Here is a 13242-nt window from a genome sequence, read left to right as displayed (position 1 = left end):
TGGGGTAGCTCGTCGCAAAAGTGCTCCCATTTGGGGGGCATGTCGACGACAGTGTCACTCCGGGCGACGATGCGGATGACGAGGGATGTAAGGTCACCGAACGCGTCGCGAGTGCTCGGCGCGACCAACATGCGAGTGATGTAGGGCAGGGTCAGAATGGACTGCGATGTGCAGCGTCCTGAGACGAGTGTTGCCGCCAAGATTGAGAAGGGGTGCTAATCCGTTGGCGTCCGTCGTGTCCGTGAACTCGAGAAATAAGTCTTCCAGTGAATCTCCCGAGTCACTGAGCAGTTTTTGCACGAGCATCAACGGAGTAGGCTCCGAGTCAATTCGCGTTATGGCGAGCCTCCGTAGGCGTCGTTGTGCTCCCTCGAGCCACTGGGTAACCGGAATCAAGGGTGAGGTTTGCCCCGTAGCAGCGCTGGGATCCCAGACCAGCGTATTGACGGTGTTGACAAGCATGTCGTTTGTTGGGGCCACTGAAGATGACAAGGATCCCGATATTGCAGACGCTGAGCGGAGGATGAGGGTGGAAAGGGCACTAGAGGCACGAATCAACGATGCGAGGTCGTCTGCTCTGAAATCCATTGTCTTCAAATCCAGCGTCTGTAGGCGTGGAACGAGGGTGTGCATGTTGCTCTTCAGTTCGTTAGGAATGAAGAAAGATAGCTGACGAAGCCTCAGGGACGCAAGGTAATCCAGCTTCGGGAGGAGTTGTAGCCATTCTCCGTTAGACGGGAATGTCGTGTGCTCGTGGTCCTTCTGCCCATCTCCATGAACAGTGAGCACGCGAACGTATTGCCCGGCGTAATTGCGTTCGCTGAGGATGGCTTCGAATGAATGGAATCGTCCGCACTGTACAGAGAGACGGCGTAGAACGCATGCCGTCGCGACGAAGGAAGTAGGGTATGACAAGTGAGGCTACACGCCACGAGCGTGTCTCTGTCGTCTTGGAGACAGTCGACGACGTGGTCCCATACTTCATGGGGTAAGCGTCCGTGTAATGTAGCTTCTGCTGCCATAACTCGGGCAAGTTTGTGTCGTGACGCTGCAGTGACAATGAGCAGCAGGTTCAAACCGATTTCATGCATACGCACGCGATAATTGTGCCCGTATATCCTACACAGATTTTATCCGCTCGTTGAAGCTGATACACTGAGATATTCGACCAGCCTGAGAGACCCTGGTAGGACTTCGACTTCTGTGAGTATTGCAATTAGCGCTCTGGTGAGATGTATAACAGTCGGATACATGGTTTGAGAGTGATCTTACCTCAAAGGCCACACATTTTGACAAGGATTGAGGCCAACGAGAGCTAGAGGAAAGGGCTTGAAGATCAGGAACGGTAGATACGTCACGTGGCCAGCGATTAGAGATGGCGGAGGCAACTTGAGTCTTGAAATGGACCTTTTTACTCAATTGGACTCCCTGGCACTGGCTTGCGCTGCCGCTGAGCTCGAAAGCATGCTTCGCGACAACATCCTCGTATCAACAATGCGGGCCGTAGTAGAACGTACGTTCATTGCTCCGACAGTGGACACCGCACGAACGCGCACCCCCAACTGCGGTCCGAGGCTACTAGCAAGTAGCGTGATGTCTGCGCGGACGACATACGGCTCGGTACTCTTCAGATGGGTGCCGTCACCGTTCTTCAACTTTGTGCCGTCAACTTAAGGTTGCTACCATTCTCGTCATGATAACACTGGTTGCAACACTCACCTGAAGAAGTACTCCAGCGGAATCAACACCGACCACCTCTTGGAATCACAGCGGCCTGTCTTTTGTGCTACACACTTACAGTTTTATCCCAACAACCCAAGGAGTGGAGGCCCGAGGCTGCTACTAGCGGCAGTACGTTGAGAAGTACGCGCGATGAATTTTCCCGGTCACCTGTTATCGTCGACGGGGCAAGTACTGGCAGAGGTAAGCGGACAATGGTGCAGGTAGCCCAGGCCACTGGCAAGTACCGCACCTACTCAGTATGGATAGTGCTTGTAGAGGTACGCTGATTCGCCACGATAATCTCGCCGTTACACCCGCTAACACCGTGGTGCTTGTAAAGGTACACTTCTTTCACATCACGACACCCCGTTTGCACCATATAAGGTATAGCGGCGCGCTTCTTGGTGCTTGTAAAGGTGCACTGAACTCCCTCGACCTTGCCGCCTTGCGCTGCAGGACGGCGAGACGCCTTTTGTCCCCACAGGTATAAAGCCAGTGGCAATGACCGCCATGATGTCCCCATTGCCTACCAGCACTGCCCAAACCCGATATCCTGCAATGGATTTCACCGCACACCCAACGTACAACCTCCTCGATGATATTCACACCGATCTCTTCCCCTCTGCCTCCAAGGGGCTCTACGAGGGCTTTACCCATGAGACCTGGAGCAAACAGGGCTGCTAGCTGCGACGCCCGACGATTATCCTCGACCCGAACTCGAAGCTCTCATCAGCGAGCTTTCGGACCCCTTCCGTGCGCCTATGCCGTACGTTGACTACGTCCTTGTCACTATGTCCATGACTGACACCTGTATACCTAGACCACCATATTTCGGCACGGATACAACCTGGGATTCCGCAGACACCCTACCCGCAACCTTCAATGAGGCCAACTCTCTCTGCGGCTACCCTCCTCCAGCCCCGTGGCTCTCGGAAGCGCTACCGATGAGCGTCGCAGATTCGCCCCACATTCCTCCCTTCGCCTTCGGCGCTGGGAGCTCATATTCGAGCCCTAGTGGCAGCTCTGCGGGTGCCTCGTCTTCGACCCCGTCCTCCAGCCCATCCTGGGAGTGGCCTGCTTCCTCCCCTGCATCGCACTCCGAGGCTTCAGGCGAGATAGCCTCTCTCGCAGCCTCCCCGTCCGTGGCTTCCCATGATGCGTCGATGTTGCCACTGCCGGCCCCTCGAAGCCGCGAGGAGGTCCGTCGTCGCGCAAGGGCACCACCCGAGCCAAGCGCGCGCGATCAAGTGCACCCTATCTCGTCCCCCAATCTTTCACGTCGACGCTCCTCGGCCGGGTCCGCACGACGTCTCCCCGCAATAAGCAGGTTGACTTCACTTCGACCACGCAGCGCGAGAAGCACGCTGGCTGGTTCACCTGTTCGCATTGGACTTCCTGACTCGCCGGAAGGGCGACTTCGAGCGCCACGTCCGCACGCACTTCGCTCTCATCGCGGACCTGAGTGGGTTTGCTGCGGTGTGCCGGAGGAGGACGCTCCGGACATGGGGGAAGTTATGAGCATGGTGGGAGGAGGATGGTCGGGGGTTGTATGAAGACGTACAGCCGGCGGGACTCGTTTCTGCGGCATCTGACGAAGGCGCATTGCTTCGACCTGCACATCCATAGATGGGTGCGCGGTCCGACAGGACGGGATGGTATGAGCTCGAACACCTTCTATTTAGACAAACTTGTGCTAGTCACATGTGATGCATTGTACCGTCCTTGGTTGCCCAAACTGAAGGCTGAATGTTGGCTTGCGTCCCTCATGCATAGTATGTAATGGTTGCACGATGAGTGTCTCATTGCAAAAGCGATCATGCACTTTGGCATCGCTCCTTGATATGCTGTCACCGCAGTTAGGCGTCCTGAACGAGCGACGGTGACCCAGGAACAACGTATTGGTAGCATTTATCGAGCACGCTCGTAGACTGGAGACATCTGTCGATAGAGGAAGGACTGTATCCCATACTACGGAGAATGCCTGTGCGTAACGCAGCTAATGCTGACAACCTCGTGTGGGTACGCTGTGTCGCGAGCTGAGCCATTGGCAAGACCATCGGAGCTGCACCGACAGATAAGCTCGCAAATATTCAATCGGACACGTACCGACTGCTCCGTGTATACGATCCCTCTATCGCAGGTTCTGGCTCACAGAGAATGCGTGCCAACATTCCCTTCAGCCAGTCAAGTCGGCACATAATGCCGAACGATGGACCACGTCACCTACTGCGCCTTTGCGTCCGTGTTATAGTACGCCACCTTCCAGTCATGCCCAACTTGGTGCGTGGTCATTCACTAATCTCGCAAGGTCCCTGACATTCCACACAATCTGCCAATGTACGAGCGCGGCTGTATGCTCCGCTTCGTCTTGGACTGGCACATCCAAGAACGTCAACAGCCACCTCCCATTAGTCCCCTCTCAAGTCTCTGCACCGAAAGAGCTCCACGCGTGCATAGATCGATATATATGTGGCTGTCTCTTGCGCCTCCCAATCCCCTCGCCTCCTTCAACCCACCGTGCTGGAAATCGGCGCAGCCCGTCCCACGCCGGGGGCATGCCGCTTGTGCCACAAACAGGTATCCACGGTCCACCAGGTGCGCTCGTTGCAAAAACGAGTACTACTGCAGCGAAGAGCATATTGCGAGTGTGAGTCCTCGGTCACCACAGCGGCCACATATGCATTCAGAACTTAGCGTCTCTCAGGATTGGAAACGTCATAAACGACTCTGCGTACCAGCACAGGGCGTTGGAGTCCGCCCCATCGCGATTGACGCCATCCTCTTCCCCGTCGATGAAGACCAACCTCGTATGGTCATGATCCCCTGTGATGTCCGCTCTGGCGAATACGGGTCGGCCGAGCACAGAGCGGACCTACGCAAGTGGTTCAACCCGGAAAGCGACACATATGCGCGCCCCATGCATCCGGCGGTGGAGCCGTCATAGACCTCCCGGGTCCTGGATATAACCTCGTCATCTTCTACGACGACAATTTCCTCATTAACGGCTCTCCCCTCAACCGTTGCATTCAAGCCCTAACTCGAGGGTTGGAACCCGTGGTTGGCGAGGTAATATGCTTGCGCTGCGGCTCGAGAGGCCCCTGACGCACTGTACGCGTTACTACAACGCCAACATGAGGGAAGACCTACCTCGGCTGGAGGCGTTCTTCATGTTTTATGGGACGGATCTCTTTGAGTATGACCCGGACGCTGCGCAAAACTGGGGTGGCCGGGTACAAGAACTCGAATATTGACAACAATTTGCCGATGCCTGGCATAGTTCGGAGACCAGTATGTACCGTCACTCTCCAAAGGCTCGTTCTACTGCAGAATACTGATATATGTTTGGGCTAGAATGGATTGAGACTCGCAGGTATAGTAAGTATTAGCGAACGCATGGTACATATGTTACAATCCATTCTGTGCAATCATTTGCGAAGAAACGTCGCATCTTGCGTTCCCTTGGCCTTCGCGTCACTCTGAAAAGGCACTTGCATCTTCGCTGCTGCGTGAAGGCTCTAGCGGCGACAGGTCTCGTTAGTTACAGTATTGAGACGGATGCGAGGATACAAACCATACGACTCACCCGTCTCAGGAGTTCCATGGAGCTTGTTCCTGATGATACCATTCGGGTCACCAAGCAAGTGTTGCGACGAATAGCACTGTCCATCGGGAGTTGCTCTAGAGAGGGATCTCCGCCGGTCCACGCAACCCCAAACCGCGCCCTTCCTCCTGTCCCTGAAGACACGGGAGTTTCGCTGCGAGTTCGGAGACCATGGTCGCACAGAGGGCCACGATAGATGAAGCCTCCGCACGCAGCTCTTCAGGGAAATGCGTGAGCGGCAAGGCCGACAAGATGCTGATCCTGAGATCGAAGCAGAACGTGAACTTGATGAGGGGACGGGTGACGCAGAGGTCGCGGAGCTCGACGCAAATCGCAGCCATTGGTCTAGTAGGTCGACTATAGTCTCCCTATGGATAATGAGGCGCATAACGATGGATTGAGGTCACCCAGCGTGTCGCGGGTGCTCGCTGCGACCAACATGTAGGCGACGTTGCACAGCGACGGATAGGGACCACGAGGTGAAGCGTCCTGAGACGAGCGTTGTTGCGAAGGTCGAGAGAGACAGCTGGGACATTACGACCGTCCGCGAACTCGAGAAACAGGTGCTCTAGGGAGTCGCCTGCGTCGCTGACCACCCTTTGTGCGTGGATCAGTGGAGTAGACTTCGAATGAATCTGACCGATGGCAATTCTCCGTAGGCGCCACTGCGCTCTCGCGAACCATTCGGTGAGCATGACCAAGGACGAGCTTTGTGCCGCAGAGGCGGTGTCGGGATCCCAGATAAACGTGCTGATCTGGTGGTCGAGCAAGTCATTTGTTGGGACGCTTTAGACGACGAGGTTCCTTTGAAATAGACGTGGAGCGGAGGATCAAGGTCGACAGGGAACCAGAGGCACGAATCAACGATGCAGGCAGTCGGTTTTGGAGTCCATCGTCCGTAGGTCCAGCGTTCGTAACATGGAACAAGGGCGCATATATCCTTCTTCAGCTTGTAAGGAATGGAGAACGAGAATCGATATAGCTTCAGGTGCGCGAGACGATCCAGCTTCGACAGGAGTAATAGCCATTCGCCATTGGCCGGAACCTTGTATGCTTGCTGTCCCTCCTGCCATTACCATGAACGGCGAGTGCACGGACATATTGCTCCACGTAGTTGGGTTTGCTAAGTATAGCTTTCAACGAGTGGTAACGGCTGGCATTGTGGAGAGAGACAAGATGGAACGTGTGGCGTCGAGATGAGGGAAGCAGGGTACAGCTGGTAAGACTGCATGCCATAAGCGCGTCATGGTCATCCCGGAGATATTCAACGATGCTGTCCCATGTTTCCGGAGGTAAGCGTCGGCGCCAGGCAGTCTCTGTTGGCATAGCTGCCATACTGCCACTGGCGTCGCGGTGTTCTTTCTGTGAACAGCCATGATAACTCTTATAAGCGACACTCAAATAGCAGCAAAAACTGTTTAGACATACTTTCACCATGCGCATCTTGTGACAACACCAATACGCTGCCAATGCACAGGTAAAGACGCCCTGGTGCTTTCGACACTGGCACCGGCTTAACTGGAATCTAGAAATCAGCGACATTAGAGGTTCAAGAAAACTGATCACAATAGCTTACCTGTAAGTACATCACCTGGGCTAGCAGTAGATGTTGAAGGACGTCTGAACGCTGCTGAGGTCAAAGTACGCGGTCGTGGTGGTCGTGATACATTGTGTAACGCGTCGTCCGGCATCTGCCGGTTCGCCACAAACGCGTCGACCAGTCACGCGGCTTCCTGACATTTTATTCGCATGATCCAGTCAACTTGCTGAAGTCACCGTACCGGCTTTCATGGTCTGCAACGAAGGTTAGAGTCACCGCGACACTCGTGAAGGCGAGGAGCCATACTCAATTCAACGCTCCGAAACCACAAATGTTGTCGAACGAAGTTTCTCGGACTAATTTACATTGCCTATCGAGCCTGGAGCATCGCACAGGCTTGCGATACTCGGCTGCCAACGCGTGAATACGGATAGTGCTTCCTGTTTGCAGTGTACTGACGTGCAGCGGGAGCTGATTGTAGTAGGAACGCGTACGCTGGGACGCTGGTCTGCCCGTCAACCACCTTACAGTCGGCGCAATTCGATGCCACGTAGCCCCATTAATAACTTCCATAAATGCAGGGGAAACTCTGACTGCGTATGTGACACCTCTGAATCGTCTGTTTAAGACTATGCGAGAGTTTGGTCCGTCACTGGCATACGGGGATGCACTCTGCACACGCGCGAGTGCTTAAGCTTAAGGTTAGAGTTCGTCTCAACTCAGCTGGTCAGACTCATCGATGTTATAGATGGCTCTCCCTCTCGCACTACCTCCAATTCCCTTCAACCGACCTACTACTATGTCGAAGCCCAACACAGCCACGTCCTCCGGTTCTTGCCGTATGTGCGGCGCAGAAGCGTCCACCAGGTGCTCTCGCTGCAAAGACGAGTTCTACTGCTGCAAGGAGCATATCGCCAGCGTAAGTCCCTCAGTCACCGAATTATGGACGCATCGAGGGCTTACCTACGTCTTGCCAGGACTGGAAACGCCATAAGCGACTCTGCATACCCGCAGAGGGCGTCCAAGCGCGTCCCATCACGATGGACGCCATCCTCTTTCCCGTCGACGAGGACAGACCTCGCATCGTCAAGGTACCATGCGAGGTGATGCGAGACGAGGAACCAGATATACCTGCATTCTCCACCGTGCACCGCCTGAATATGGAGGAGTGGTTCGACCTAAAAGGCGACACATTCGTACGTCCAATGGACCTTGGTGGCGGAGCCGTCATGAGGCTTCCCGGTCCTGGGTACAACCTTGATATCGCATACGACGACAATTCCCTCGTCAATGGCTCTCCCCTAAACCGTTGCATCCAATCCTTGACACGGAGGATGGCACCCCACAGCTGGGCAGGGAACATTCTCGCGCGGAGGTCCGAGAAACCCCTGACGTACTGCATGCGTTACTACAATGCCAACATGAAGGAAGATTTGCCTCGGGTGGTGGAATTCTTCATGGGTTATGGGACGGATCGCTACAAATACGATCCAGATGCTGCACACAAGTGGGGTGGTCCTGTTGAGGAACTCGAATACTGACGAGAACGCACCGGCGTGTAGCGCTCATTATAACACGCTTGCTGCCCAACACGCCTTCAGTTTACATACGATCCACGCGTACTTAAGTTTGGGATCGGCCAAATCGCACAGTCAAGGTACGAATAGTACATGGTTCGTTTGAGTATGCTACAAGGCTACAATATCATACAACGGCCTTCCATTCAATGTATTTCCATCAAGTTGCTCAGTTCACCCAGCCAGCGCCGAGTTGCTGGTTGCCAGGGTGTGCGCCTATTCCCACGTCAGCATCCATCGTTGCGGTGTGATGAAACGCGAATGTACTCACCACCAGCTACGGCGCGGTCACGGTGCATCTTCGCCTCACGCTCAAGGCGCTCAGCCTCCGAGAGCTCCGCGCTCTGGGCCTGTATGGCATTGACTTCATGCTGCTTGTCACCGACCTGGTTGCGTATGGCACGCGCGCCGATGGCGTTCTCGACATGCTGCTCTGCGCGGTCGACGGGCCTGCTTTGGTGGTGGTGGCCAGTGCCGGTGTGACCGGCACCAGCTTGGTGTTGGTTGACGTTGTCCTGCTGAGTGTCGTCGTCAGATTGAGTATGGAGCGACAGCCAGGCGTCAACTAACATTGTAGCCCCCACCTCCGTGACGCTGGCCAGCACCAGTATTGTCTTGCGCGTAGTCGTTCGCACCGACACCGCGACCACCAGCACCTTGAGAGACACCAGCGCCCTGAGGAACACCAGCGCCCTGAGGAGCACCGGCACCCTGGAGACCTCCAGCACCCTGAGGAGCAACAGCACCTTGGGGAACACCAGCGCCTTGATGAGCGGTGTTGTGGTCATTCACGTCGTGATGGTGGTGTTGAGCATCGGCGGCACGGGCCTGCTCAGCCTTTTGAGCCTGATGCACAAGAGTGTCAATCTTGCGCCACCGAGAATCAACGAGTCACTGACCTTGCTCTTGAACAAAGGCATCGTGTCAAATAATTCGAAACAGCGGGGAATATGTCGTGTGTCGTAAGTCGTAGCAAGTCGTGAGATGGAGGGAAACGATGTTTAGGAGAAACCAGGATGCGGTCTGTATATATACAGGACGGCTGGTGGGGTGCGCACCATGGTGACGTCAGGCCAATGACGCGCGGGATGTCAGGGTGTCATCGTGGCGTTGCAGTGCCACCTGGCGTAGCAGCGAGCGTCAAAGCCTTTGGACAACAACAGTAAACAATTAAACGCCACTCCTCCTCCGCCGAGGCTCGAGCGCTTATGGTGCACCCTCTCAGCTACTATCTGAATCTGATGTCTATACCGCCTCCCAGCCCTGAATAAGTGGATGGCAGTACTTGTCCCCGTACTCATATCAATTCACGTCGAGTTTGCTTCTGCGGGTGCATCACAGCCGGCCATCTGTGACCTTGATGATGGGACTTTACTAACAGAACGTCAGAATATGCCTAAGTTTATCTGTCTCCGCTGACACCAGTGCATGTTCTGACCAGAGTTGTCGAGTCACATCACCAGGTCAGTGGCGGATTGACTCCCGGTCTGGACTCTGTTCATGGGAACAATCCGCAGGTCGACGTGATGGACTTGACAGCGGTGGGTTTAATCACTGAAAGTAGGTATAGCGCCGTTTCAAGAGACTGTTCAGAGCAATCTTATAACGGGCACCGTAATATGTGAGTCCAGCACATATTCGCATGCCGCGCTTCAGCCTGAAGTTTTGGCGGAAAATCCGCATACGCCGAAAGTCTCCTCCTCCTCCTCCTCCTCCCGATAGCCCAGAAACCATCGAGAAAGCACCCATTTACCTGGAAGGTTCAAGCATCGAAGTGGCTACACGGCGCATCCTGAGGATAGCCCGGTCACCGATATGGCACGACGGCCCACTGAGAGACCATGTACTCAAGCTCGCGGAGCTCGCGCGTAACCTTCCTCTTCTGAACCCTCGATGATCCAGGAGTTGGAACTGACTGAGACTCGAGCCATAATCCGTGACATGCGCGAGATCGCCGAGACATTCGAGCACGAGATCCGGGAACTTCGACGGACGCACACCGGACTATCCGATCCATACCTCTCTAGGGAGCAACAGTGGGTGCTGGCGGATCGGATCCAACCGATGATTGCCCTGCTGGAAACTCAACGCCCGTACGTGCTTCTGTGACTTCTCTTTCGTTGTCGCAATCTCCCCCGCTTACACGGTAGCCAGCCATGTGCCGCAAACCGCCAACCAAGTCTTTCGCACGGAGGCGTTGCTCCATTTCTCACTGGGCCTACCATTTTCACTCTGTTGGCAGATACTCGACCTCGCGGAGTATTGGGTACAGATCGTTGACCACGTCGAACATGCGAGACTGCTCGGCTCGCATGAACCTGATACCTGGGCTGTGCCGTTGAGCATCCCGGCAGAGGGCTTCAAGTCTCTGCGAAAAGTGGTCGTCGCAGTTGCTGGAAATAAAAAGAGTGCGTTCTGTCCTTCTCTACTGCAGGCATCATCCCTCACAGTCTTCACATTTGCGTTCATGTTCGCCACGCTCCGTTCGCTATCTCGTTTTCAGTGAACCGTGAGGTCTACATGGATATGGAATGGGAATCATTCGAGATTCAGACAGGCGGCGACCTACCCTCCAGGAGCGTCACCTTCGTCAACCATTATGATTCCTTGGAGCGGGACATCCCGCCTATCCATGTCTTCCGCTGGGACTATGGAGTCAGTATGGGCGATGTCGAGGACGACAAGAACACGCAGCAGGTCCTACGAGGCTTCCGCCCGAATGACCATTTCACCGTCTCGATCACGGCACCGGGTCATAGAGGCTGGTGGGATCATGTGGTGATGCTGCGCACAGAGCTGTATTACTCATGTGTATAGACCTGGTACTTATTTGCGAGCCTTGGCTACAACATGCTTGGGACGAGATCGAGTCTCGGGAAAAGCGGGGGTCTGGTGAGTTCTTTACTACTCTGCTCGCACGTCTATGCTGTATGTATAATTTTGTTCCGGGTTCATCACGATACTTGATTGGCCTAAAATAGGTGGCAAACAGGAATAGCCATCTGGGCCTGACGTGCACAGTGCGCACCAAAGTACGACACGATATACTCCCGATTCGCCGGAAGTATCATCGACGTTTATTCACCTAATTCTCACCACCTCTTGGCTTATGATGTTTTCTCTCAGGTACTCTGTTTGATGCCTACGCTCTGTCTGGGTCTTGAGTAAGTGGGTAGCAGTGTCCCCGTACTATTAGGCTGAACTTGCTTCTGCCAGCGCATCATAGGCCCATTCGTGACGCTGATGATGGGACGTAACTAACAGAACAGTCAGAATATAGAATATGCCTATGTCTGTCTCCGCTGACACCGGTGCATGTTCTAACAAGTTGTTAGTCACATCACCGCGGCAGATTGGCTTGCGGTCTGGACTCTGTTCATGGGAACACATCCACAGGTCGACGTAATTGACTTGACAGCGGCGGGATCAAGGACTGGAAGAATTATAGCTCCGTTCTGAGAGGCTGTTCAGAGCGGTCTTATAACGGGCGCTCTACTATGTACGTGAGTTCAGCACCCACTCGCATGCCGTGCTTCAGCCTGAAGTTTTGGCGGCAAATCCGCATACGTCGAAAGTACCTCCTTCCTCCTCCCGAAAATACACAAACTATCGAGAACGCGCCCATTCTCCTGGAAGGCTCGAGCATCGAAGTGGCTACACAGCACATCCTGAAGACAGCCTGGTCATCGGTATGGCACGACGGCCCACTCAGGGACCATGTGCTCAAGCTCGCGGAGCTTGCGCGTAACCTTCCGCTGCTAGAGCCCTCGATGATTCAGGAGTCGGAACTGACTGAGACTCGAGCCATCATTCGCAACATGCGCGAGATCGGCGAGACACTCGAGCACGACATTGAGAAACTCCGACGGACGCACATAGGGCCGGCGCCCTTCGATCCATACATCTCTAGGGAGCGACAGTGGGAGCTGGTAGATCGAATCCGGCCGACGATTGCCCTGCTGGAAGCTCAGCGCCCGTACGTGCTTCTGTGACATCTCTTCCACTGTCGCGAACTCCCTGTTTACACGCTGGCCAGCCATGTGCCGCAGACCGCCAACCAAGTCTTCCGCATGGAGGCGTTTCTCCATTTCGCTTTGGGCCTACCACTTCCAGTCTGCTGGCAGATACTCGATCTCGCGGAGTACTGGGCACAGATCGTTGACCACGTCGAATTTGCGAGACACCTTGGCTCAGACGAACCTGATACCTGGGCTGTGACGTTGAGCATCCCGCAGGGTGCGGCGGGCTTCAGGTTTCTGCGAAAAGTGGTCGTGGCAGTCGCTGGACATAATCAGAGTGCGTTCTATTCTTCTCTACTGTAGGCATTATCCCTGACGTTTGCATTCTTGTTCGCCGCTCTTTGATCGCTATCCCGTCTCCAGTAAACCGCGAGGCCATGACGGATCAAGGCTGGGAATCATTCGAGATCCAAACAGGCGGCGACCTACCTTCCAGGAGCGTCACCTTCGTCAACCATCAACCATATTTTGAGCAGGAGATCCCACCTATCCATGTCTTCCGCTGGGACTATGGAGTCAGTATGGGCAATGTCGAGGACGACAAGAAAACGCAGCAGGCCCTACGAAGCTTCCGCCCGAATGACCATTTCACCGTCTCGATCACGGCACCGAGTCATAGAGGCTGGTGGGATCATGTGGTGATGCTACGCACGGAACTGTATTACTCATGTGTATAGACCTGGTACCTATCTGCAGACGGCCTGGCTATAACTTCAAGATTGTGACGAGATTGAGTCTAGGATAACTTAGCGGGAGTCGGGTGGGTTTGTACTTCACTCGCCT

The 13242-nt window shown here is 54.7% G+C and overlaps 6 protein-coding genes across 6 annotated transcripts; 2 read left to right on the top strand and 4 right to left on the bottom strand.

Annotated features, from left to right (window-relative positions):
• Positions 1 to 93: 93 nt before the first annotated feature.
• B0H18DRAFT_1122291 (uncharacterized protein) lies at positions 94 to 2379 on the bottom strand (the record flags this gene model as incomplete). The annotated part of the gene is made up of 2 exons (XM_048034487.1): positions 94 to 762; positions 2308 to 2379. 2 exons carry the CDS (start codon positions 2377 to 2379, stop codon positions 94 to 96), a joined length of 741 nt encoding a protein of 246 aa, XP_047889829.1.
• Positions 2380 to 2470: 91 nt separating this feature from the next.
• B0H18DRAFT_1106489 (uncharacterized protein) lies at positions 2471 to 3226 on the bottom strand (the record flags this gene model as incomplete). The annotated part of the gene is made up of 2 exons (XM_048032686.1): positions 2471 to 2904; positions 3181 to 3226. 2 exons carry the CDS (start codon positions 3224 to 3226, stop codon positions 2627 to 2629), a joined length of 324 nt encoding a protein of 107 aa, XP_047889828.1. The 3' UTR covers positions 2471 to 2626.
• Positions 3227 to 4876: 1650 nt separating this feature from the next.
• On the bottom strand, positions 4877 to 6993 carry B0H18DRAFT_1026471 (uncharacterized protein). Its single transcript, XM_048029815.1, is given in 12 exon segments — positions 4877 to 5010; positions 5074 to 5237; positions 5306 to 5327; positions 5357 to 5412; positions 5432 to 5643; positions 5682 to 5691; positions 5715 to 5751; positions 5781 to 6078; positions 6249 to 6376; positions 6400 to 6685; positions 6752 to 6848; positions 6900 to 6993. The coding sequence occupies 9 exon segments, from the start codon at positions 6764 to 6766 to the stop codon at positions 5311 to 5313; spliced, it is 1059 nt and encodes a 352-aa protein (XP_047889827.1). The 5' UTR covers positions 6767 to 6848; positions 6900 to 6993; the 3' UTR covers positions 4877 to 5010; positions 5074 to 5237; positions 5306 to 5310.
• A 705-nt stretch (positions 6994 to 7698) lies between these two features.
• B0H18DRAFT_844692 (uncharacterized protein) lies at positions 7699 to 8335 on the top strand (the record flags this gene model as incomplete). Its single annotated transcript, XM_048039545.1, has 2 exons — positions 7699 to 7782; positions 7841 to 8335. Coding segments are annotated over 2 exons (579 nt in total), but the record flags the coding sequence as incomplete, so codon positions are not given.
• A 171-nt stretch (positions 8336 to 8506) lies between these two features.
• Positions 8507 to 9542, bottom strand: B0H18DRAFT_622987 (uncharacterized protein). Its single transcript, XM_048038821.1, has 4 exons — positions 9340 to 9542; positions 9011 to 9286; positions 8712 to 8958; positions 8507 to 8656 (listed from the first exon to the last, which is right to left on the bottom strand). Exons 1-4 carry the CDS (start codon positions 9358 to 9360, stop codon positions 8610 to 8612), a joined length of 591 nt encoding a protein of 196 aa, XP_047889825.1. The 5' UTR covers positions 9361 to 9542; the 3' UTR covers positions 8507 to 8609.
• Positions 9543 to 10039: 497 nt separating this feature from the next.
• B0H18DRAFT_1213653 (uncharacterized protein) lies at positions 10040 to 11257 on the top strand (the record flags this gene model as incomplete). The annotated part of the gene is made up of 4 exons (XM_048036529.1): positions 10040 to 10061; positions 10140 to 10533; positions 10595 to 10848; positions 10944 to 11257. Exons 2-4 carry the CDS (start codon positions 10334 to 10336, stop codon positions 11255 to 11257), a joined length of 768 nt encoding a protein of 255 aa, XP_047889824.1. The 5' UTR covers positions 10040 to 10061; positions 10140 to 10333.
• Between the last annotated feature and the right edge of the window lie 1985 nt (positions 11258 to 13242).

The sequence above is a fragment of the Fomitopsis serialis genome (genome assembly GCF_022376445.1).
Source record: "Fomitopsis serialis strain Sig1Antser10 chromosome Unknown B0H18scaffold_74, whole genome shotgun sequence".
In the NCBI taxonomy this organism is placed as follows: Eukaryota; Fungi; Basidiomycota; class Agaricomycetes; order Polyporales; family Fomitopsidaceae; genus Fomitopsis; species Fomitopsis serialis.
This window is presented reverse-complemented; position numbering and strand designations above follow the sequence as displayed.